At 47.8% G+C, this 25891-nt stretch overlaps 1 protein-coding gene across 4 annotated transcripts in view; it reads right to left on the reverse strand.

Moving 5' to 3' along the window:
• The window catches only part of NRG2 (neuregulin 2), a 154730-nt gene that overhangs the window by 9845 nt on the left and 118994 nt on the right, over positions 1 to 25891 (reverse strand). For 2 of the 4 annotated variants that reach the window (XM_064388284.1, XM_064388287.1), the window contains 3 exons: positions 21072 to 21192; positions 11580 to 11638; positions 3607 to 3630 (listed from right to left, as the gene is read on the reverse strand). In XM_064388284.1, coding sequence (XP_064244354.1) covers positions 3607 to 3630; positions 11580 to 11638; positions 21072 to 21192 — 204 coding nt within the window. Of the gene's footprint in view, positions 1 to 3606; positions 3631 to 11579; positions 11639 to 11889; positions 11967 to 21071; positions 21193 to 25891 lie in introns of all 4 variants that reach the window. The other 2 variants (XM_064388286.1, XM_064388285.1) reach the window with 2 other exon arrangements.

Genomic DNA, 25891 nt, shown 5'->3' on the forward strand with positions numbered 1-25891 from the left:
TTGCACCAAAGCCCAGAGCAGGTTGAAGGGAGGTGATCCATTCCCATCCACCAAAGCTGCCAGGAAATGCTTGGCCCTCGTTTGCACTGCGCCCAGGCAGCAACACCATGGCAAGGACACCTTCCTCTTCCTCTGGGGCTGCACCAGAGCAGATGTGACATCCAGCAACCCCTGCCCAGAGCAGCAGAGGAAATTTAGGTTCTCCAGCTGGATGGCAGAGAGAAGGATTCAGTACAGAGCTGCCATGAGGGTTTCAGCTCAGCAGCTATGAACAAAGTCCTCATGCCCCCACACTGTGTTAAAGTTTTAGGGGTTTGTGCCTTCTTTAATATTAATTGATTTTTTTTCCCCATCTAGATTAGGCAGTAAAAGTCATGCCATGGTTGATGTGCTCAGTGTGCTTCCCCACACCACTGAAAATACTTTAACAGAACATGTGATACCCCCTGTGCCACCAAACACTCAAAAACAAAACCAGAAGAGAAACAGGTCTGGTCCCAGAAACCCCTGGGAGTACACTTCAGGGAAAAAAAAAAAGTGAGTGGGAAGCAATGAAACATTCCAGACAACTGGATATTTAGAACAATTTAAGCTTGCCATTCTAGGTTGGAAAAAGCAGTTTTGGAGAAAAAAAAAGCCGTGCTAGGAAAAATGGCTACCTCTTTCTAACTCTAAAAATGGGAATGCAGAAAGGTTTGGTAAACAAGGACTAGCAAGAAAGACAACCTTGGGATGAAGATGCAAAATATAATAAACAAAGCCTTCTTGTGGGTTTTTTTTTCCCTTCCAAGGAACCAGGTGGAGCTGGAATAGGGAAGAGGCCATTCTGGGATGAAACTCCTCCTTCAGTGACATGTTTCTTTGGTATGGGTGCCTTATTCCAGGCATCAGCAACCATGGCAGACATGATTTCTTGCTCGTGCACATCTTTGGGAACTGGATTACAGTTGTACAGCTCTGTCCTTCAGACAGGAGTTTCAGAGATTTTATACAAATTAGGAAAACCAGCTGGGATCACATCCTGGTTATGGATAGCACTGGGCAAGAATTTTGCTACTTCTCAGAAGAAACTACTTTAACCAAAAAAAAAAAAAAAAATGGGGCTGAGAGGGAGGTCAGTTTTCAGCAAAAATCCTTCAATAGCAATGCTTTTTTGCTATAAAGACTTTTCCCTAAGCAGAAATAATTCCCTTTGAATCATGGAGGAGGAAGATAGAGCAAAGACATTAAAACTATTGGGGGGGGGGGGGGTTGCTTTTTCTTTTTGTTTTTTGTTTGGGGGGTTTTGTTTGTTTATTTGGCCGGGGTTTTTTTTTAACCTATAACAGGACAAAAGTCTTTGGCCAAGGCTGAAATCCCAGCCTTTGTTCTGGTGGTGATGTCAGTATGGGACCCTGACTCTGGTGTGTCTGACTGTCCTGAACCTTCACCTGAATTGCAGGGGAATGTTTCAGTTCATCAGAAATGCAGATTTGGCCTCTCTGTCTCGAGCTGACAGCTCTGCTACACAAAACAGTGAAGTGTGAGGCTGTGCATAACTGCTGCAAACTAAAAATTGAATGATCTGCTGATAGTAATCTAGCTTGGCTCCCAACATCTCATTAAAGTTGATGCTCAATAACAGTATTTTCACGTTGTGTGACCAGAGACACTGGTACTGAGACATATTTCCCTCTTCAACAGAAGAGGGGAGTGGCCCAAGCAACACCTCAGACGAGGCTGTGCAAAGCTTTGTATGTTATTAATTTTTTTAATAGCTCATTTGCAGAAACTAATCTTCCAATTTTTAGGCACTTTTCAAATAGCACACAGGCAAAATTGAAAGAAAATCCTCCAGTTTTAATCAGAAACCCTGAGACAAGACAAATTGAAGGACCATTTCCCCTAACCACTTGGGGCAAAACCATCTCAACAATAACAGAAAGGAAATGAGAGAGTGCTCGCTGCAGCTTTGCATTTGAGCAGGCAAGATCCCAGAGCAGGTCCATTTGTGTCTCTGTGCTCTACAAACACATCTTCATCAGCAGCAGCATCACTTGTACAGCAGCAAACACTAAGAACAAACCATGGGGTGCCACACAATGCCAACAGAGCCACAGGGCAGCCATGGTGTCACAGCAAGGCATGGCAGTGACAGACGAATGGCAGGGGAGAGACGGCTGCAGACAGGATGTGTGTGCTTCTGTGATGACATTGGGAATGGATGAGGAACAGGACAAAAGGTCAACAAAAAAGGGATGTCAAAAATCCTCAATTTTAAGGTTTGTCCAAGTGTATTAGCATTAGCAGCACCGCTTTCTCTGAAGCACCCTGACTATGAAATTCCCACATTTTCTGCTCCAGGGGAACCAGTCCTGAGAAACCAGGCATGCAAAAACTAGAGGAGATACATTTCTCCAGCCTCAGTGAGTCAATGTCCCTCCACCTCAGGGACCTCAGAAGGCAATTTAGGATCCACAACTGGAAGACTGGTGTCCTCATACCTCTAGCAAAGGGAATTGAAGCATCTTCCTGTGAAGATCTGCTCTGGCTGACACTGCCAGGCCAATGCTTTTAGATTAAGTAATCAATCATAGAATCATCACAGAATCCTTGAATGGTTTGGGTTGGAAGAGACCTTAAAGCTCATCTTGTTCCAGCCCCCCTGCCATAGCCAGGGGTGCCTTCCACCATCCCAGGCTGCCCAACCCCTCTGCTCCCTCCAGACCAGCCCTCCCTGCTCTTGGCTTGCACGCTCCAGGAGAAAGCTGCCTCAAGGATTTGATTTCCCAACTGCTTATTCAAGGGATAACTTGATATATATCTAAAACCAGACTGAGGAGAATGGAAAGAAAATAATATGATTATGAGTAACTGGGCAGGAGCAGGTAAATGCCCAAAGGGGATATTTTTAAAAGCATTTAACTTACTGCAGTGTTTTCCCAGGCTTGCCACTGGGGTGCTCAGCATTACACCCTCCACTCTCATGGGCAGCTACTGACTTCCCAGTACTTCTCTAGACTAACTGGTCTCATGACATCTTTCTTGGCTCAATTTCATCCTGCTCAAGAACCAAAACAAGCTGCCAAATTTTGGGAGGAGGAATGGCAAAGCTCATCCTGGCCCTTTGCAGGATCTGGTGGAGGTTAGTGTGTCTGGCATGGCAATTTCTGTAACAGCCCTGATATTTCTGGAACTTCTCTTCCCATTCCTGGAATGCCTGCCTGTCCCCAAGCAGTGCCTGCTGGCAACCTTTGGGATGGACACAAGACCCCAGTTTTCAGTTAAATACACAAAAGCATGTTGAATGGAGATGTATGGCAATTGTAACATCCCAGTCATGCCACACACACCACGCTGCTGCTTGGAACAAAGAAAAAAGTGCTGCTAAAAATACACCTGCATTTTTATAGGTTTGCATTTAGAATTTGTGATTTGCTTTGTTTTGGTTGTTGTTTGGTTTTTTTTTTTTGGGTTTTTTTTTTGGTTTTTTTTTTCAATCCAAACATCTTTGTGCCAGGGAAGAGAACAGAACAGCTGATTTTTTAATCATCCCATTAAAGCCATAAATATAATGTTGGAAGCTCTTAATGGCTTCTGATTAATAAATGAATGGTTGTTCCATACCCTTTAATTCAAATCCAAGATGCTCTGCCAATGCAGAAAGAAGACAAGGAAGAGAAAGAGAAAAAGAAAAACAGGTCTGTCAGAGAACTCTAAAATACAAACACACACACTGTGCAGTTACAGCAGGTTAGCTTTTGGTAGGCTCAGCAGCACTCACACAGAGACACTGTATGCTTCAGAGCATTTCAAACCCCCACCACAACTCACATGTTATGCAAAGAAAGACCCAAACAAATTGCAGTGGAAGTTAATTATGAATTCTTTCAGTTAATTATGAATTCTTTTGAGATGAGCCATGTTTGTTAGTACCTGATATGGAATTCACTGTTTAGGCAGGGGAAAAAAAAAAAAAAAAAGAAAAAAAATAGGAAAGGTACACTTGTTCTGAAACAACTCCTGACAGGTCAAAACACATAGAGACTGCATGAGCCTGGTAAAAACCATTCATTCCCTTTCCACAGGGCAAATCTGCCCTGGCTGGTCTCCCACGCCCCGGTGTGCCCGGGGCTGTGCTCCAGAGAGGAGCTGGGCACGGGGCTGGGAGGGCTCCTGCTGGGGCCTGGGGCTTGCCAGCACCGTGCTGCTGCCCACAGCCCCAGCCCAGGGGCACAGCAGCCCTGGCAGCACAGTCCCCCCATGCCCCTGCCCTGCCAGCCCTGCCCTGGCACCCTGAACCACGGATGCTGCGAGGGATGAGGGGCCCGCGCAAGGCAATGCATCCCAAAGTGCAAATGGCACAGAAAGCTCCCCTCAAGCCTGTGGCCTTCCAAACTGCACTCCTGCCGTGGCTCGGCATGGTTTTAGTGTGCTGCAAAAAGCCCAGATTGGGGCATGTGCTTTCAGATTCATATTCAGGACAAGTAAGATTGCAGCTCATCTTGCAGAGACAGTGCTAAGCACAGGAGCTATCCAATGAATCAAAACAGGTATCCTGAATTTTAGTCATCAGGTATCCTGAATTTCAGTCATTTGCCTGGTACAGACATCACCTAAAGACAGCTTTTCTTACATAAACACGAAAGTTCTCCATACTTACCACCATACACAAAAGTGAGCTCTGCTGCTCCCAATCACCATACAAACAAGATTGTTTGCAGCTTGGAGATGTCCAGATTTATTTACTATATTTTCCATAGGAACTGCTTTTTGCTGCACAGAAATATTGGCTTTCTTTTGCAGTGCTGTTCAAAATTTAGGCGTGGGGGGAGGGGAGATTAGCACTAATTGTTACAGAACATGTAAACACGTGTTCTAAAGCAGGTTCTTCTCTTCAGACCAGTGCTGATGTTTGGGGGGGTTTTGTAGGGGGAAGCTGGGGTTCTTTAAGGTTTTGTATAATTTAAAGGCCACAAAACCTGGCTGCTCTCTGCTTCACATCTCACATTTGTGTAAAAGGAACAGCATACTCTACAGAGCATTTCACAGTCATTTTGTACTTTTGTACATTTTGTGGCAGTGACATGGACATAATGTGGTGGGCAGCAAAGAACTGGACAGAATATATTCATCCTAAACCACCTGGTTATCACACCCAGCCCTGACCCATTCCTGTTTTCCTTCCACTGCACACAGCTGTTTCCCCTGACACTGACAAATGCATGTAGAGATACCTCAAGTTTCATCCATAAATCTAAGCTCTTGGTCCATCTGCACACACAATTCCTCCTTGCTGCAGGATTTTCTGCAACATCTGCAGCTACAAATGGATGCAATTCAAAACATTTTCATGATTTTTGCCAACTCAGAAATGCCTGTGAGAACAGAGCGGGTGGGCAGGACCTGAGGATCTTGGGCCTTCCCACTGCCCCTCTCATGTCAGAGCTGCTGCTTCTTTTGGCTCCCCAGGCTCAGGGAGCAGAGACAGCAGCTGGCTGGGAAACCTGTGCCAGTGTCTTATTACCATCACAGGGAAGAATTCCTTGCTAATGTCCATCTAAACCTGCTCTCTCTGTCAGTTTGAAGCCATTCCCCCTTGTTCTGTCACTACAAGCCATCTAAACCTCTCCATATTTCTTGTCCTCTCCAGCTTCAACAGGACAAACTCCATCGAAGCAATTTGTCCAAGGTCTACCATTCAGATAAATTGGGGTGAGACAGCCCTGAGATGGCAGCTGTAGGCTGAGGAAATGGGCACAGCATTTTTCTCATAACCTTCATCATCATCATCCTCCTGTCTGCACTGCACACATCCTCCCTGGCCAGGGCAAGCCGAGCACCCTGAACTGCTGTGGCACCCCCCAGGCTCTCTGAACTGGGGACATGAGGGGTTTTTTTGGAAAATCTCATTCCAAATGTGCCTCCTGAATCTTTCTGAAAATGTTTTTTTTCAGCATCAGACAAAAGACAAAGTTCTGCATTTACTTCATCTGCAGTGACTTTGTGACTATGATGTATTGTAGTTATTTGAAAAGATGAACAGACAAAAACATTTAATGTAAAGCATTCCTGTAGGAGTAACACCTCAAGCAAGATGATTCTCACTGAATTGTAGATTTATAGGATGATTAAAAAGGATAAAAGCCTTAGCAAGCAGCTGTGCAAGCTGTGGCTGTGCTCACTTGGTTCTTCAGATTGCCCAAGAACATCGATAAGAAGTTTAGTTACTGCACATTATTCCCTCAAAATGTGCTCTCTGGGACACACAGCATCCTCCAAGGCAGGAAACAAAGTGGAGAACTGACATCTGAGGACTAGCAAGATAATAAATTGATGATAATTTTGTTGCTAATCAATTGTGTTGACAAGAGCAGCACTTGCAGGTCTCAGATTCAGGTTTTCCCCAGGGCAATGCAAGACAGGGGGCACGATGGGGACAGAGGACACTGTGCCTGTGTTAAGAGCTGGGTGACACGTGGGATCTCCAGAACAGGAAGTCTGTAAATGTTCCACAAGCTCCACAGCCAGTCACCTTCTCCAGTACTGCAGCAGTAAAACAAATTTGGTCAGCATCAAGAGTCCAAACACGTAACAACAGAGTGCTCAAAATCTGCTGTGGATGAGCATGCAATTAATTTCAGGAGATCCCAAGGGTAACCTGTGCTGTGTCCTGGGGAGAGGGATCACCCTGCCATGCTGAGCCACAAACACCCTGTAATTTCCCAGCCACACCAAAGCACAGCCAGCACCCTGTAATTCAGGGGTCAGCAGTTACCCTGTCACTGAATGGAAGCTGCAGAATGTCTGTGGAATTTAAAATGCTGCTAAATATTGGTTTGGGGGTCAGATGAGTGAGAGGTGGAGGAGGAAGAAGAAATTTAGGTCAAATAAAGAAGTAATCTTTCACTTATCATGTTTATATTGCAGTAACAGCAGGTAGGAAGTCACTGCTGAATAATTGAGGTGAACAGAGAAGCTAAAATTCAGATCCAGACCTTCCCAGAAGAGTTTGAAGTGGTACATTTATCCCTCTGCTCACGAGGACACCTCACCTGAGCACGAGGAGCCAGGTTCCAGAGGCCACCCAGAAGTGGTGACCCAGAAGGGTCACTCCTACCTGCCAGGGTGGTGCCCCTCGCCACAGCCTGCTGAGTGCTGGGGGAGAGGGACCATCCTCCAGAAAAACAAGAAGCCTGTCACCCAGTGAAGCCACTCTGCTCCACGATGGCGGGGCCAGCAGCACTGGAGCCAGCTCAGGTGGGACCAGGCTGAAGACAAAGCTGATCTCCCAAGGGATACCTGAAAATCCTGCTCTGTGTTTCCAAGCAGACCAGTAGGAAGGCTCCAATTGAGAATTAGAATTCAATTTGTAAAGAAACCAAGAATTAAATATGGGATAAAAATGGAGAATATGCTAGGTGACATTGCATATGAATGTCAGCTCTGTTTGAGGGTGTTTACAGGCAGGCTCCAGCCTGCAATTCTAATTGGATCACAAAGTAGGAGATGAAAATGTTTCACTAACCAAGATAAATGGTATGACATTTGTCCTCCAGATTGGTGATGATTATTTGTGGAGATGAATAAACAGCAAAGTTAAGATGAAGTTTCAGTTTCCACAAGCAAGAGGGAAGCATAAATATAAAACTTTATCCTAATTTTCTAAATTGTTCCATAAATCACAAGTGGAAAGAATCCAAATGTGCAGACTTAGGAAACATAAAAGTTCCTGCTGACCACATTTAACTTTCAGGATCTCAGCTGCACCAGGACTGAAATAGCTGCCATCACGTTGTACAAAACCTTTACCACCAGCCAACCCAAAGCCTGGCAAGTTATTGGTGAACCTCCAGGAGGATTTAACAAAGACCTGAAAAGTTGCTTGTAGAAGAGAGAAGATAGAGGCAGAGCTTGATCTGCTGTAGAACAGGCAGCTATGAAACACAGGTGCCAGCACGACTTTGAAAAAAGGGTTTCTGAGAAGGAAGGATGACTTTGGACAAGGTTCTGTCTTCTGGGAAAGCTGCAAGCCCGAGCTGTGCCCGTGGAGCTGGACCCAGGAGGCAGCTCTGCACTGGGGGAGCCTCCAGCAGCCAGCAGGAGCTCTCAGAGAGAATTCCTGACCCTCTCCACCCAGGTGCACCAGCAGAGAGGAAAATGAGGCTGCAGAGGCTAAATGGCCCATGGATGCCACTGCTGTGGCTTCATTCTGGCTGTGGAGCAAGAGCCTGAGGTGTTCCATTCCCACCAAAGCAGGGACAGGGACCCTGTGGCTCTGCAGGTACCTGAGCCACAGGAGCCACCTGGCAGCTGCTCCCACGGGTTTGTCTTTGGAGACACAGAGCCATGGGCACCTTGATGTGAAAAACGTTTTAGCAAGAGAATTTAATGACTCATTAGTTATGGAAATAACTCTCTCTGTTCTCATCTGCCAGGGCATTCCTCAGTTTCAAACAGCAGCTGCAGACAATCACTGCCCCCTCTGTTCACTGCCATTAGTTCTCTCCAGTTTAAATTTCAACTGATTTAAACGTTGCTTTAATGTCCCTCTATAAGGTTTTCTTCTCACAGGTTTCTTAAGGCCTAAACAAAATGATCTCTCTTGATCCACCAGCATTATGTGTGGACAGAGTCATGACAGACTGGGGTTCTCTGAGCTACCCCACTAATACAATTCCTAGTGAGATTCTGTGCACCAATCTGGTAGAAAATAGCAACAGTGTGAACCTGACATGGGAAAAAAAAAAAACAAAAAAAAAACAACAAAAAACAAAAACTAACCCATCTTAACATTTTCTCTTCATTTTCAAGCAGTGGTGTACATATCCAGAAGGGCTGGCAGTAGGCACCTGCTCATGTGGTTGGAACAGCAACATAAAGAAACATCACACGTGAGAAAACCTATCTGAATACACCTAATTTTCATCTTAATGTGGTCTAGCAGGTGTTTTGGGCAATCAGAGAAAAATAAACCTCCAGAGCTACCTGTCAAAGAGACAAAGACAGCCTGAGCTCCTGGAGAACATGGGGAGTTTTACCTGAGCAAAATGTGAATAAGGGTTTAAGCCAGAGAGGTAGGAAGCTGCTCCCAAAAGAAGGACACACAACATCTGGCAGGATGCTGGGATGCTGCACCATCTCCATCTGTGGCCCAAATTCAGCAAAGTATCTGCCATGTCTTTCCAGAACAGCACCTTCAATTTAGCTCACTCTGCAGAGACTCTCACTCAGCCCCCGGATATACCTAATAAAAGTCATTGTCATATTTAATATTCATATTAAAGAATCGGGAGGATCCAATCTAGGTCTGAAAACCCGAAATACCCCAAATACATTTAAAACAACACCAATATAGGTGTCCTTATTTAAGTATCTGTCAAATGCTGGCAGTGATCTCAAAACATGAATCAGGACAGAGCTATTTTATTTCCAGTGGAAATGCCTGAACCTCATTTAATCTGTTTCAGCTTTTGACCTGTCAGAACCCATATGAGATGAAGCATTGAGTGAGTTATGGAAAATCAGCAACTTCTGCTGTGCCCTAATTATTGATCAAAGTAGAAGGTAAGCATTTGCAGGGTCCACACTTGAGTGAAATGCTTTTCCCACTCAGAAAAACAGAAAGTTCAGTGCAAGCTTTCCTTCAGTGCTGCTGCTATCTATATTACCCAACTGTGACCTGAAAGTGAAAACAGCTATAAACATGTATGAATCATCTTCTTATATGAATTTTATCCAAGTTCAGACAGGTAGCCTGGATTGTTGAGCTGTTTTTACTTTACTATGCTGTGGTTAAAGCAAACTTGAGGTAAGGAAATGTACGTGTGTCAATTTTAAAGTTGACATTGTTCTTCTAACACGTGAATAAAATTAAAACAAATCTCAGTCCTATAAAAAGCTGGATTCTGCAAGCTGGGGGAAAAAAACCACATGCTGTTTACTCCTGTCATGAATGCTTTCAAAAGGCATTTTCCTGACATAAAACTCATTTTCACCCCTGTTTTGGTTTTGCAGCATGGCAGCAATAATGTTTAAGTCCCTTGGACACCACCTCATGAAACATGCCACAAATCAGCTCCATGGGGCGAGCATCCCAGTGCTGGCTGCAGCCAGGGCCCTGACACCCAGGGCTTCTAGGAGGGAAGGAAACCCTTTAGCACCAGGTGAAAGATCAAAATAGAACATTTTGGGCTGTCATTTTAAAAAGAGCTTGCTTGGATGTCGGAGTCCGGGAGGATAAATCAATGGAGGTTTCAGCTTTGGAAGCCAATTTGGAACAAAAGGCAATGTAAAAGCACTGAGCTGTCCCAAGGGCCCCACAAAGTCCATTTGCATCTTGTCTGTATGCTCCATGCAAGGGAGTCTAATTCCAGCACTTGCCAGCTATTAGCACGTGCTAATGAGGCTCCTGCAATTCCAGTCCAGGATGAGGACGGCAGGATTCCTCACGGAGCAGTGGGAGAGGCGTTCTGGCAATCAAGGAACCATCCTGAAGAGGCATTTCTCCTCTGGTTACCACTAATTAAAGCCTCTTTTTGCCTCTTTTTAAAAAGCCTCTCTTTAAACCCACCATTTGTGGTGGGTCCAGTCAGCCAGCGTGGAGGCAGGATGGGTTTCAGGGACAGTCAGAGAAGGGTCACAGGGAGGGTCACAGGCTTCCTGCACTGTAACTGCATCTCCTTTCTGGTCCTTACCCAGACCAGGATCCCACTGATGCTGGGACACTGACTGAATAGGGACCCAGAAAAATCATCCACCTTGACCACCATGAGCTGGTTATGTCTATAAGTGAGACCTGCAGGAACTGGAAACGAAAAACTGAGGAGCACTAAGTGCAAATGCCTTAGGGTATTTACACCCTCTGAAAGCATTAAAGGATCAGTCACTGTACTTAGGCTCAATCCCATATGCAAGGCCGTCTGACCACCTCAGAGAGACAGGAACACCTCTGTGTCCAGGAGGGACATAGTCTGATGCCCACTTGGCAGGTTTATCCTGTATCCTGCATGGCAGTGGGGCTGGGAAGCCCAGAGGCTGTGGCAGCCACCAGCGTGACCTCTGTGCCACAGACTGTGAAGTGATTTCATTACAGTCACACTCTGGCTGTGGTTTCCTCCTTCGGTTCAAGGAGACTTGCACATCCCTCTCAGGAGTTGTGGGAAGATGCCCACATCGTGCCCTGCAAAGCACAGGAGAGATGCCCACCTCCTGCCTTGCATGGCACGGGGAAAATACCCAAATCCTGCCCTGCACAGCACAGTCCATGTCAGGACAGCAATGCTGGCAGGCCCAGCTCCTCACACAGCACAGGCTCATCTCACACAGCACACCCACCACATGAACTCGTCTGCATTTTGCCTGAAAAGAGCAAGCAGCATTCAGCTCAATCAGAAATGAAAGCACAGCCCATTCTAACAAATGGGGAGATAATGAGCCCCAGTTCTCCTCTTGCACACGGTCACAGCTCCTCTTAGGACCAAGCAGAGCTGGCAGTGCACAAGACAGGAAGAGGGCTCTTGGAGAACAGAAGAACCTGCTTTAAGGACATGACACAGAGCTACAACAACAAGGAGAGAGAGAAGTAGAAAGAGACATACTGGAGAAGCTGACCATTGCGAAATGCTGACACCGGTCTCCTGTGAATTCGATCGGACACCTACCGGAAGAGAGAAAACCAGAAAGAGAGAAACAAGATAGCAAAATGACACCCAAACAGGCTGAAGTGAGGCCCCTTCTGATCCCTTCCACAGCTCCTATCTGTCTGCTTTCAGCCTTCACCCTTACCTGCAGCCCTAAGCCCTACCCAAAGCTGACACCAAGAGCCATCCCTGACTAGAGCACTCTACATCCACCGCTGTGCCCGGGAGGTTTTAAGAAGTGTGGTGCATGTTTTGTCTTCAAACATACTTTGCTTAGGATCTGGCATGTACAATCGCAAAGGCAGTTTCTCCAAACATCTCTGTCCGAAGAATCCATTTGGACATCTGGAGGGGAAAAGGGGAGAAATCACAGAACATGTCTGGCACAGTTCTTGAGGCTAAGGTCAGAAATAAAAAGTGCATTGTGATGAATGGAAAAAATAAAGGCTTTACATGCGTATTTACTCTTTGCTTTAACCAGGCACCTGCAACATCAGTGTTCCAGCTCTGGTTTAGGCCTGGGTCTTCAAGCAGGCAGCCAAACCCCTCCTGCTCTGCCCTGCTCTGCCTGCTTCCTTCCTTCTCACCTGCTGCAAGCCCCAGCTGGCAGAAAGTCTGAGATGGGCTGGATGCTACTTTCAGAGACTCCATAGAGCTGCTCTGTAGACTGGCAAGAGGCACCAAAAGCAGTGAGCAGCTGCTGAGGCGACAGCGAGCGTTGGGTGTGGAAAGCATCTCCCCGTGGTGACCCCAGAATACCCACGGGGTGTTCTCGGGGTGGTTAGAGAGAAAGCACGTGCAGAGTCTCTGTGTTAACAGAGAGGAAGGGACAGAGAAGAAAGCTGAGCTGAAGGGGTCTCAGTGCTGTGAGAGGTTCTCTCAGGCTCTGGCCTGGCCTGGGTCACCTGATGGGCCGAGCTGTGCCAGCCCATGGGCACCAGCTACACATTCACAGGATGCTCAGGTGGCAGGCAAGGTGCCCTGCAGTCAAGGGCCACCAGGCACTGGCACCAGCCCATGAGTAACTCCCCAGAGCACTCCCCAGCTGAGCCAGGTCTGGGGAGCACAGGGCCACGGGCAAGGGGGCAGCAGGAGCTGCAGAGCCACCCAGGGTGAGCAGCACCTGCACCCTCTGCACTGTCACCCTCTGCAGCTGCAGGTGAGCCTGGGAAGCGATGGGAGCCCAGCCTGGCGTGGTCAAACACTTCTCCCCCAGGCACTTGTCACTCTCCATCACTTCACATCTTTTCTTCTGGGTTCCTTGGATAGTCCTGCACAGTATCCCTAATTTTCTTGAAGTCCCAGCTCTCACCTCCCTGTCCCACAACTCCCCCCCTTCTCAGCACACCTCTCTTTCCTCTGAGCTTAAGGGGGCTTTATCTTTATAGCATTTTAACATCTGTTTTTCAACTTTTTGTGAGCAGAGCTGCAGGCTCTGCACCTGGCACACGTCAGACGTTCCTCACTTTCAGATGCCACCCACAAGATCTCCCTGTCCCACAGTGATCTGCAAGTGGTCAGCAAGGAAAGGACTGAAAGACACCTCATAAAAAACTGATGAATCAGAAGCCAAATCTGATGTCAGTGGCTCAGCTCCTGGTCAGACCACTTCAAAGGACAGCAGGAGGCTGGAGCAGCCACAGCACAGTGTCAGGCAACTGCTCCCAACCTGTGCATATGCTGGGGGATGGTCTGTGTCCAGGTCCATGCCCATGCCCATGTCCATGTCCAGGACCACGTCCGTGCTCCATGCAAAACCCCATGATTTTTAGTAGTTGTACTTCATCATGGACATCCACTGACCTGGCTTTGGCATTTGATTCCTTGCTGGATTTCACTGCAGTTTGGGTAGGACTCAGCTGTGCAAAAAGACCTGCTACACCCTCACTGCCACGGCCAAACGTGGGTCAGCATCTGGGTTTTTGGGACCAGTGTTCACACCTCTGTGTGGGAGTGCGCTGGGCTATTTGTGCACCCCAAAGTGCTCATGGAGACCTTTAGGACATGGCTCTGCATGAGGCTGCACTGAGCTCTCCAGTCATACCCTTCAGTTTCTCAGTATCCAAGTCACTTCTGAAACTGAAAATTGAACACCCTAGCCAGGGAAATATCTTTGAAAAATTGGCACTTTTTTCTCATTCTTGGAGGTTCATCTTGGGGCACAGGAAAGGGAGAGGTACCAGCCATACCAAGCCAGCTCCCAAGGTAAGCTCAGCCCAAGGGGTGACCATCAGACATGGGGCTTCTTGACCTTCCCTGCAATGAAGCAGAGGAAGCTGGTGCTGGGAAGTGAAGAAAATTCCCTGTTGTCCATCAAAAAGCACAAACCTGAGGCACTGGGTGGCACAGACTCACAAAAACAGCCCCAAGACTGGAGAAACCCTTCAGAGATTGCATTGGGCTTTGAGCAAGGAATCCACAAGAGAAGGTGTCTTCCCAATCCTTTCTGAAGTTTATTCATCACCTCTGATGGAGTCAGGAACTTATTCACAGAGTCTTCAAGGGAATCCAGTTTAGCTTGCAACGTGCTTCCCATCTGTCTGGGATCTGAGATTTCCTGGATGTTGCGAGCACACCAAAGGGCCTCAAGTGTGCTGCTGAATGAAGCAATTGTCCCACCCACCCCAAAAAGGGGTGTTTTGTCAGAAAGCAGCTAAAATTACCTCAGGTACACACCTGCAAGAGGTCAGCCAAGGCTGGAACTCCAGTGTGACTGAGGCTGCATGCTATTAAGGAAAGACTGAAAACTATAGGAAAACTGGTGGAAGGAAATAAAAGCCCAGAGAAAGGAACTGGTAAGAAATGAACAAGCAAAACAAAAAGGTGTCAAAGAAGCTTTGATGCCATGACAGCTACCATATAGCCCATCTTCAGATCTCTGCAGTCAGCCAAGCGTGGGTGGGGAGAAGAGCTCTTCTCTGTGTCTAGGACAGCTCAGGATTTTCATCTTTAGTTACTCAGTGATTCAGCACTGGGAGAAGTGACAGGAAAAATGCCCCCCTGAACAAGAGTACCTTCTGTCACCTCTCAAGCTTGTGTACAAGCTGTCAAGACACAATGTGCCACCCTGCATACCTGGGTTCTGGCTCCTCATTAGCAAGGCTGCAGGCAGAAGCAGTGACCAGAAGACCTTTGAGAGCATTCAGTGCTTTTGATTCCTTTTTTTTTAAATCTGTCTCTAACTTCTAGGCTGCTGAAGATGATTTATTATTTATGACTGTGGCCCCAGATGTGACTTCAAGGAAAGAAATTTTGCTTGACACATGGTTCTCTCAGTCTGGGCAGGAAGAGCAGTAGAGATCATCCCTTCTGCATTAAAATCTGCTGCCCGTGGTGAGGGCAGCTCTTCTGCAGTGAGGGATACACCTGAAAGTTAAGGCTCACTGCAGCTGAGGGCTGTTAGTTGGTCTTTGATCATGGCATCCTTCTTCCTGCACGTTTGACTCAAGAGGTTCTGGTTGGCTGGCCCAGCAAAACCAAGTCCCTCCTTCTTTGGAGAACTCTTGCAGGGAATTCACAGGCGGTGGACTTCCCTGCAAATATCACCTTTGGAGTTTATGGTGCACTCACAGGGGCACAGTGGGTCTCTCCCAAGGGAAGTGGACAAGGGTGTGTCTGTAGGAATGGTCCTGGGGAAGGACAAGGCTGCACCAACCTCTTGCAGACAGCACCTTGTCCCCTCTCTAGCCTGGGTGGAGACTCCCAAAACTGCCCTTGCTTAACTCCATCTCTCTGTGTCTAATTGCTACCTCTGAAAATTGCTTGCAAATGCCATTGATAAAACTGGTCAGAGATTTTTCTGTCCAGGTTCTGTTTTCTATTTTTGCTGGAAAATATCCCATTCTTTTAATTTTGACCTTAAGACCTTTTCTTTTTTTTAATAACCCCATTTTGAAAACATCTGCAAAATTCTGCTTTTGGGTTCAGGATGAATTACAGTGAGATATTTACATGGTAACAAAAATGCAGTAAGATGATCAGTCAAATAAAGCATCTCAAAAAGTACAAACCAAAATAGTTTGCATGACTCATTTTTATGATATTTGCTGGGCACTTATTGCTGAAAATTGAGGAACTTTGACATTTTGCTCTGTATCAGTGCAGGGCAATAATTATTGTTAACTATTATTTGCTACTTTTGTCTTCCTGCTGGAAGCAAAACTTTTTCTGTCCAGCTGTTGCTCCAAATCTTGCAAGGGTAGGCACATTTTCTTTGCACCCCCGGATCTTAATTAAAATATGCCAAATTCAGTAGCTCTCATAAAGCATTCCATGCTACAGAAAAATGTGAATGAGCAGGTGCTTAAAAATGACACGATAAAGACAAGCCATAGCAGAAGGACACAATGCACTGAAGTAAGCAAATGGAAAAAAAAAATGTTTCAAGCATGTTGCTTTTTTGTGGGAAATGCTGAAAAAGAAGACAGTTCTGTCATTGTCCCCTGACCAGTCCCAGATGATCAGGCTCTGGAGAGCCACAAAAGGCTGGACTCCACCAAATCACTGATGGGAAGAAGAGAAAGCAACCAGAATAAACACAAAGGCCTTCTCCAGAGCAGCTAATCAAGGCATGTTTGCTGCAGAGTGGAGTCCAAAGCTCAGGGACATCCACTGCTGGGCTCAGTGACGGCAGCGGCCGCGGGATCTGCGTCGCTGCCCTCACTGAGCCTTTGCTGTTGCAGGATCAGCTTCCACACTCTGATGGGCCTCAAGGGTCTGATGCAGTCACAGTGCACTGAGCTGGAGGCACAGATGGGCCACTTGAACCTGAAAAGGTACCTGATCTCGTCACCCAAGATAAACAGCATGCAAAACCCAAGGAACGAGTCCCGGCTGGTTCGGGGGATTTGGAACAGGATGTGGAGATTTTCACCCCTAGCTCTTCATTTCCAAGGACATTGCAACACCTCCCCACAGGGTGCTCACACATCCATGGCACAGTGGCGTCCTTGTGGCTGTGCAATGAGCAGCTGGTGCTGACCAAATGCCACTGGGAGGGGTGGAACTGCTCCAGATGCCACAGGGCAGCTGAGCAAACAGTGCTGCCAGGAGGACCATACAGCACCCCTGTGACAGTCACACCTTTGGATGGTGCTCTGGGAAAGCACAGGGGAGTTGGCAGTGTGGCCAAAACTTCAGAATGATCTTTCACTTTCCTGGGAATATCTGCAGGAAACAATATGCTTGGAAAAGGTGAACATGTGATTTTGAAAACTGGTGACTTGGATTCATCAGTTCATTTTAAAACAATCTGATCTTTTCTCCTTTTGCTTTGTTTTGGTTTTTATTCTCTCCTCAACTTTCAGTTTTTTGCTGAGGTGATCCAGGCCTCTGACCTGCCTCTCCCACATAAGGCAGAGCTGTCACCCCAAAGCCAGGCTGTCTGTTTATCTGTCACATCTGCAGATCATCCAGCCTGATTCTTGCAAGCACAACTGGTCCAACATGATGTGGGGGTGTTGCTCCTAATACTCTTTAAGTTTTCTGATTCCACACAAGATCCTGACCCAGAGCAGATCACTTCGATTCCACTGAGCACACCAAAGAGATGTGAAGAGCATTTCAGTGGGCAGAGAAGGCTCTGCAGTGATGAGACCTGACTTGCTTGCTTTGTTTGGCTGGGAAGACCCCAACTGTACCTAATGTGAGCCAAGACCTAACTGGGGAAAAGAGCATTTCTGCTCTTTGGATAGCACGGCCCTGTGGGGCACCCAGCAATAAAAGATTAGAGCAGCCTCCAAGTGCTCTGAGTTGTGCCAAGGACTCTCCAGGATGGAGGCAGATCCAAGAGCAGAGGCTGCCAGTCATCCCAAGGCTCTGTTTGACTGGACACCACAAACCAGGCACCCCTGTTGTGTGCCCCAGCCAGCCCACAGCCTGGAGCCTTGCTTGTGTGCATCCCCTCTGTGCTCTGCTCAGACCTGTCACTGCCCTGGAGTCCAGCTCCTAAGGCCTCTCTGAGCAAAATGATCCTGAGAAATTCTCCCTGTCAAGAGCCTGGGGCTTTTTATTTTACAAGGGCTGCTGAGCCAGTTCTGTCTCTGTGTGGCTCTGTCATTTCCCAAGTTTATGCAGAAAATTTGCAGAATATTTGAGGCAGGACACACTTCTCCCATTTAACTTGCAGGTGGTCTGTTTGCAGAGTCAGGATAGCAGCACAGATTGTATTGTGTTCAGGTTTCCTTTGACACCAACATGTGTAGAATTTACTTCAAATTAAGTATAAACTTATGGAAGAACACAATCCAGAAAGACAAAATTTCTGGAACAATCCAAGTCCATTCTGGCCTCTTCCTCAGTGAAGAAAGTGCTTTATCCAAGGTCTATCCGAAGCTTATTAAAAAGGGAGGGAGGAAGTGGGATTACAAGCAAATACTTTGTTCCTCAGGATTTAAAAGACCAGAAGGAACACGTTTCTGGGAAGCCTGTTATAAAATAATAATAAAAAGCTAGCTGCCAATTTAGGCAATATTTGTTGCAAATCGAGCATGAACCACATCAGGAGAAGAAATTATTGGGGAACTCTTATGCTGGTTTTGGTCCAGACTGCCAGGGGGAACATTTACAGAAAGGATTTCCTGTGCTTCTGGACATCTGCAAGAATGGAACCCACCCCAAGAAGCTGATCACAGGATGGTGGCAGGCAGTGAACAACAACACTCCAAAATTCGGGTAGCTGGCATTGGAAAGGCTGATAACATCTCATGGGTGCTGGGGCGGATAGAATCCCCTGAGCATTCAGTGAGGGAGGGCTGCAAGCTGGCACAGGGGCCAGATGATCCCCCCAAGGCCCTGCTGGCTCTGATTGGAAGAGTGACATGGAAACAGCACATGGACACGTGCTGCTCCTGGCTGGAGCTGCTCACGTGGCTCTTGCTGATCTCCGAAGCATTTGAAGAGGTTGTGAGCAGAACTTGGTGATCTCTTCCATGCTCCTGGCTCAGAGGCACAGTGAGGCTGGAGGGTCAAGGCTGCTGTTGCAGAGACCAGAAATGAACTTGGAAGCCTGTATCTTTGCCTCCTCTCCTTTCTCCTGCATCTTTCACAAACCAGAGCAGCAGATCTCCTGCCTTGGTCCAATGAAGAAGACATGGAGCGTATCAGCTCTTTGTTTGCAGGCAAAGGTGAAGTTTGTTTATTCATCAGCATCCCCACAAATCAACCTTGTCATTGGGACAGCCATTTTATGGGAATCACTCTTCAGTTCAAATGCTTCTGCATTCCTCAATAGCTATTACCCTCTAGAATCCAGAAACTCTAAAATTACACCACTTCAAAAGTCAGGTTTTCTTATCTTCAGTCTGAGATTTAATGATAAAAACACCCAAGGAGAATGAGCATCCAGAGGTGTCCTCACACAGGATGATCAGAAGTGACTGTGCTGTGTGGAAGGCACAGAAACCCAGGGGACCCAGCCCTGTGAACATGAAGCCACCTTTTCTGGCAGATGAGCAGTGACAGTGCAGACCTTCCCAGCACCTCCTTCTGGGTAACACTTTCCTGCCCTTCCACACACGCCTGTTCAGTTCCCATCTGGTTTTAGCAATTGGTACCTTGGAACTCGTCAGGAAAGGATATCATTTTACCATCTGCAAAGTGAGGAATTCAGGTTTTCAAATGATATGAAATAATTAGGTCTGTTTGGTGTGGCACATAAAATCTTAATGGAATCCATCACTGAGTGTTCCCTCTGTTCATCATCTGTCAGAGCAGCCTGGCTGGAAGGTGGGCTGGAATTGCTTTGGTTAAAACAGCCTAGCTGCTGAAGACATTTGACAACTACCACAGTATTCTTCATTAGGAAAAAGTGATTTTTATGCATGGTAGGAGTTCAGGTAACTCTTGTTGTAATTAGAAATTGATCCCCTTTGAATCTTGATCTGCATTTAGGCTCTTCCCAAAAGAAATAGCCTTGAAATCTGTGCCTCTGCCATGACCACATTGCTTGCAGATATTGATTCACACACTCCTCCACACCTCAAGGGTTCAGCCCTTCCCAGAATGGAAAGACTGGGATCTCTGGGGCTTCCTGGACTGCAGCTACCCCAGAATGGGGGCTGTGACTTTACCCATCATATGGGGCTTCTCCCGTGCTTTCTGTGGGGGACACTGGCCAGAGGAGCCCACAGTGTCACCAAGAAGCCAAAGGCAGTGACAACGACACTAAAGCACAGGGCTGGGGTGGACAAGGGCTGCTCCCACTCCACGCACACATGGGAAACATGGAAGCCACAGCTTCTGGTTTCTGTCCTGCCCAGCTCTTTCTGTGTCTAAGGGGTGAGTCTGGGAGATGCTCCTTCCATCACAGCTGCACTGGAAAGCCAGAGCACAAGAGCTCAGCAGGATACATTTCCACATGGCCTTTTCTGCTGCTCCCTGCAGAATCAAAGCAGTACTGGGACAAGGGAGGAGCTGTGCTCAGTGTGATCCAGCCCTTTCAGGCTTTCCATGGGGGGGTGAGGGCTGTGTTCAGTGAATCCTCCAAGGCCTGAGGAGCTGAGGTACCTGATGAGCATCACATCCTGCAGTGCTGCTGGGCTGACATCCACAGATGCAAATACCTTTGGCTGTGTCTCCCCTGAGAGGTCTCTGGGTTCCAAAGGGAGAAAACTGGCAGTGATGCCTGGGTCACCAGGGGAGCTCAGAAGAGGATTCCATCTGCTCAGTGAATGCACACCCAGGGCACCACTGTGCCCGGAGCCCAGGGGCAGATACAGGTGAGTTCTGGGTACCTGCACCTCCAGCACTGGCAATCACACTGCACAGCTTGTCCACAGGCACTACTAGGCTTGGGGTAAGGTGTGAGATGCCATTGGCCTTTCTGGCTCTGAACCAGGGGTGAAAAGGTCTCACATCCCATTCCAAATCCCTCAGGCTGTGCAGCCCCACTTCAAACTCTTCATTTTCAGGACAACTTAGAACACATCTCTAGTTTCTCTTGCAGGTTTGAAGCGGGGAAACAAACATCCCATAAAGTGGCCACAAAGCTGCACAGAGAGGGGAACAGCTGGGGCCCATGAGGTACAGGAGAGGTTGGGCAGGTCTCAGCAAGGGACCCCTCCAGCCATGGGGGAAGGAGGAGGCTGTGCCCTGGAACTCTCCCTGACTGGAGCACAGGACGTGTCAGCTCCGGGAGAGCAAAAGGGCCCCAATTTCCTTGAAGCTAGAGAGGAGAAAGGGGAGAAAGGGAAAAGAAACAGCCAGGACAAACATATTCTTAGGGGAGAAAAGCCAGGAAAAGTGAACAGTGACACGCACACAGAAAAGGAAATTACGAATCCTTGCCCCCCCCACCCTTGCCCCTCTAGTGCCCCTTTCTGAACCTGCACAGCTCAAACTGCAATTGCCAGGAGAATTTCAGAGCTCCCCCCCAGTCTGGCAGCTGCACAAAGGTCTCCTCTCCCTCAGCCAAGAAATTTCCATATTGACACAAGAACTCCACTCACTTACTTGCACGACAGCTGATTAATCCCCTCGATGTAGTAGCACACCCCTCCATTGACACAATAGGACTTGGCTGTTTCGTTGCATTTTCTGGCATGCCCGGACCAGGAGGAGAGAGTTGTGGTTACTGCAGGGGAAAACAAAAACACACACAAAAAGGATATATTGTTATGTCCTTTGTTTGGCAATTCTCCTTCCTTAGATGATTTTCTACAACTTCATTTGCCAAAGTAAAAACTACAAACCTTAGCCTGTGCCTTCAGACCCACCTTCAGGTCCTGAGGCTGCAACCTGACCCTTCCTTTCCCAGCAAAAGGGGCCAGGTGAGTGAGGAGTTGAAGACTCATCTTCCTCTAAGCAGCCAGCATGTAGTACAAGATCATTTTTTTGGCAAGCTGTAGGGAAGTGCCCCTTTCCCACTGTCCCTGGCCCTCCCTCATGCTCGGAATGCTGTGCCAGCAGGCAAGCAGGAGGTCAGGAAGAAAAGGAGCTGCAGAGTCACAGAGTCCCAGAGACGTGCTGCCTGAGCACCTCAGGGCACTGGAGCCAGACCCAGAGGTGCTGCAGGGGACTTTGCTGTGTTCCACACCTCTGCCAGTTGAGTTTTCAGAGCCAGGAGCAGGCCTGGCACAAGCAAGAACAGCTCCATCTGTCCCTGCCACAACTGGGCTGCCCCAACAGCCCCAGCAAAGTGCAGCAGGAGAAGTCACCAGCCCCAGCTCGTGCTGAGGGAGGCAGCCAGCGTGGCTCCAGTTCCCTGGGATACAGGTGCTTCTCCAAATCTAAACTTCTTTCTAGAAAAAAGCTTTACAGTCCTGTAAGTGACAAGAAAACTTGAAGGCAGTCTGCAGAATTTCATTTTGAGAGACTCTGATAAGCTTAAAGCCCAAAGCAGAGTCTCCAAAGGCAAAAAAAAAGGGTTCCAGGAAGGAAAAAATCAGTTGTTAGAGCACTGATACAGCAGGTGAGCAGTTTTGGGGAATGCAGACCCATCTTCACATAAGTCAAAGAACTGCTGGGCACTTAAAAGCATGGATTTTTTTACAGCTGAATACTTAACCTCATTAAAAATAGTCCTCTTTCCTGGACTACCCACCTTGCTCAGACCCTGTCACAGTTACACCTTCAGCAGTGTGGCTACTGCTTACTTTGCAGCACCTTTATGCTGTGGCCAAAGCTTCTGAGGAGATATTCTCTTCCATCCTGCTTTCCAAAGCATGAATGAGCCTCGTGGAGAGGTGTGTGACACCATCACTGAGACTGCACTCCTCACTGACACAGGATTTGAGGAAGAAAGCTTGAACCAGAGCCAGGCAGGAGCCAGGCAGAGCCACAGGAGGAGCAGCAGGGCAAGCCATGGCCTGTGCCAGAGGGAGCCAGGGCTGCTCCCACGGCTTGGGCAGCCCCTGTGCCCATCCCACCTCTGCAGGGGCTCCGAGGCTGCCTCGGGCTGCAGCACACACGCCAGAGCCCAGCGCTGCATTCCCAGCTCCAGCTCCAACCTGCTGGGAACAGCTGGGCTCTCCCAGGCCAAGGAGGGCTCCCAGCACCTTGTGAAGCCTCTCACATGTGGGTGATGCTTGGGACACAAGGAACAGGACAAGTTTGTTCTGTCTCTCACGTGTTTGGGACTCTCTGCAGGGTCTGTGTCTCTCCAGAGGAGATTCCCTCTGGGCTGTGCCCAGCTGGAGCACCCACGCTGTCACCTGAGCACGGCTCAGGGCCCAGCTCCCTGCTCAGCCTGCCCATGTGCTGTCCCATCCATTGTCTGCCATTCCCACAAGGAAGTGGAAGCCTCCCACTGCCTGGCAGGCCGGGGCTGTGCACGGAGCAGAGCTATTTCCATGCTTTGCCTTGAATAACCATTGCCTCTGGCTCTGTCTTTTCACACTTATCCAGGGCACAGCAAGTTGTCCCAAAGTGCTCTGCTAACGAGACATGGAAAACACTCCAGCAGAGACCCAAAATGCTCACAGCCCTGGGACAGCAGCTGCTCCCTGAGGGCACGTCCTGCCAGCCAGCTGGGAGCCAAATGTGGACAGCAGGGTGCACACACTGCAGTGCTGGAGCAGAGGATGGTTTGACCAAGCCTCCAGTGAAACTCTTTCAAAAATCTGAATCCCACACTTCTGCAGGAAATTCAGCACTCCCTTCCAGTTAAGATTAATGGTAACTAAAAGCCAAAGCCATTATGAGTCTGTGTAATTTATCTGAGGAATGCAGACTCATTATACAGACAAGACTTTATAATTTATACCTTTACAAGATAGTAGCACATTTCTACTCAGGAGAGGAGAGCTGTGGGTCTCTGATAAGTGTGGGTCTCTCAAAGTGTACCATTGGATCAGGGAGCACTGAAACTTCATCGACCAAAGAGCTGGTACAAATTGAAAGGCACATGGATGAAGAACAAGCACAGGCTGCAGGGAGCTGTCACCCCTGCAACTATCAAACACATCACTTGGTAGCAAGAAAAACAATCCATCTGGCAAAGTCTCACATCACAAACCCTACAGGGAATGATTTTGGAGCCAGCCTTGCCACAGCAAGAGAGGGGCAGGGAAGAAGAACTGAAAACAGAGCCCAGAAACCTCCCCACAGGAAGGGGATAAGAAGATACCCAACCCACCAAGAAAGGTGGATGGGAAGATGCTGTGTGAGATGTGATACAGGGAGGATTACAGTGCTCATCAGCCAGAGATTGCATGGGATCTTCATCCCATAGAAACTGTTTTGTGCCTTTTAAACAGGTAAAAAAGATCCTGTCACAATTGAGGCTTGGACATGTTGGGCACTTCTAGGGGAGGGCTGTCAGTAGAGATGTGCCTGTCAGGAAAATACATGGGTGATCACCTCTTCTAGAAGCATCTTTCTAATGTCATTATCCTTTCAACCCTGTTTCCTGCAAGTACCTTGCCTTTTATCACAAGGAAGCATAAAGTGTTTTAAAACTGAACCACAGAACCATCTTACTCCAGTCCATTTGTCAGCACAGAGATGTGGCAAAGGCCACAGAGAGAGGCAGTTCCCTGTTGAGAAGAGAGCATCAGGAAATGGGGCCATTTCAGACTATGGGACTGGTCAAGCCAAAGCAGCCCTGCCTTGGCCCCAACAGGGGCAAAGATTAAAAAAGAAGATCAGAGATAATCTTCCTTAGGCCATGCAGGATGGGCAGCTCAGAGACAACCCAAGGCAGCCACGGTGGTGTCACATTTAGTGGCCTTTGCTGGATACTTCCACCAACATGTTTAGTTGCTGTTTGAATAAATCTAATCTTGTAGCACCCACAATATTTGTGACAAGAGCTCCAGTGCTATGCACACAGCATGTAAGGCCACATCTCCATTCTGATTCTTTTAACCTGCCCTATTCTGGCCTTTGTATTAGAAAATACTGTCATTATCCCCATTTGTTTCCCCTGTGCTGCCTGTGGCATTACAGGCACAGCCAGCACCTCCCTCCCTGGCTGGGAAGCAATGCTCTCTTTGTATTCTTTTTTGGGTCACCCCTGGTTCTGTTTTTCTCTTTGAAAATAGTGCGACCATACTGCACACATGATATTTATGGGATATTTATTCCAGTCATAGGAATTCCTAAAGGTTTTTTTTAAGGTTTGAATATAGATCTGTCTCTCATAACCCTGAAATCTCCCTGCTGTGTGGTAACACACATTCTAGAGCCTTCCAAGGTGCCTGATCACCCTGGGATGCTGCTGCAGCTGGGACTTCACATTCATGAGAGCAACTATTCAGGGAGCAAGGATGGAGAGACCTGCCAAGCTCCATGGGAGGACAAAGGGAAGCAAAATGTCTCATTAGAAAATGTTAACTGTGCCTGGGTTGAAGGGTGGCCCTCTGACACCACGTGGCTGCAGATCACACACCAGCACCTCTAAGCATGATGCCAAGGGAGATTGCAGTGGGTTTCCACCACACTGGTGGGATCATTCCCAGATTCACAAGTTATTTTGTGTTTAGCTGCATTCCCCATCAGCCTGGGCCACTGCAAATACTTTTAACAACTGCATGCCTGGTCCAGAGTCATCTGGGATGCTGGACCTTGGTGAAGTGAGCCTCACACACAGTTTATTTACAGCTGTGCAGGTACTTTCACCTCTGTACCAAACACTACACAGCTGTGCCTGGTGATCCACAGGCACAATTACTTCCCACAGCTATTTCACATTAACTGCTGTACAACACCAGGCAGATTTTACCCCCCTTGGCTGGTGTGGCAGAATAAGTCCTTCATTCAGCCTCCAACACAACTCCATCTATCCCAAATGACTCAGAAAGTTGTGAAATTGCTGAGATGAGTGGAGAACTGAATAAGCAAGGGAGCAGTTTTGGGTGGTAGCAGGGTGGAACAGGACTCATAAAGGCAGTGGGATGTGGTGAGGGGGTTGTGCAGTAACACCAGTCACGTACCAAGAACCTCCCCAGGTACTTCAACAAACTAAAAGCAGAAAACCAGGACTGTGCATGAGGCAAGCAAGTGGTGGCATTTCTTTCTGACCAGTGGGAATAAGTGAGGTGCCCCTGAGATACACAGTGGCAAACTGGTCAGAAAGCCCCTGTGTGGTGGGAGAAAGGCTGGAGCAGCTCAGCCATCAGCAGGTCAGACCTCCAGCTGGTCTGCAGTCCCAGGACTGAGAACAAAGCAGGAGGGAGGGAGAAGGTGAGAACAAAGAAGAGAGAGGAATAATGAGGTGAAGAAAAGAGGGGAGTAAGGAGATGAGGACAGGGAAGAGAGGGCTGGCTCTTGATGATGTGTTTGTGAATGATCTGCAGCCACGTTTTATTGTTGCTGCCCCAAGCCAGTGAGGA

The sequence above is a fragment of the Passer domesticus genome, chromosome 13, assembly GCF_036417665.1.
Source record: "Passer domesticus isolate bPasDom1 chromosome 13, bPasDom1.hap1, whole genome shotgun sequence".
Classification (NCBI taxonomy): domain Eukaryota; kingdom Metazoa; phylum Chordata; class Aves; order Passeriformes; family Passeridae; genus Passer; species Passer domesticus.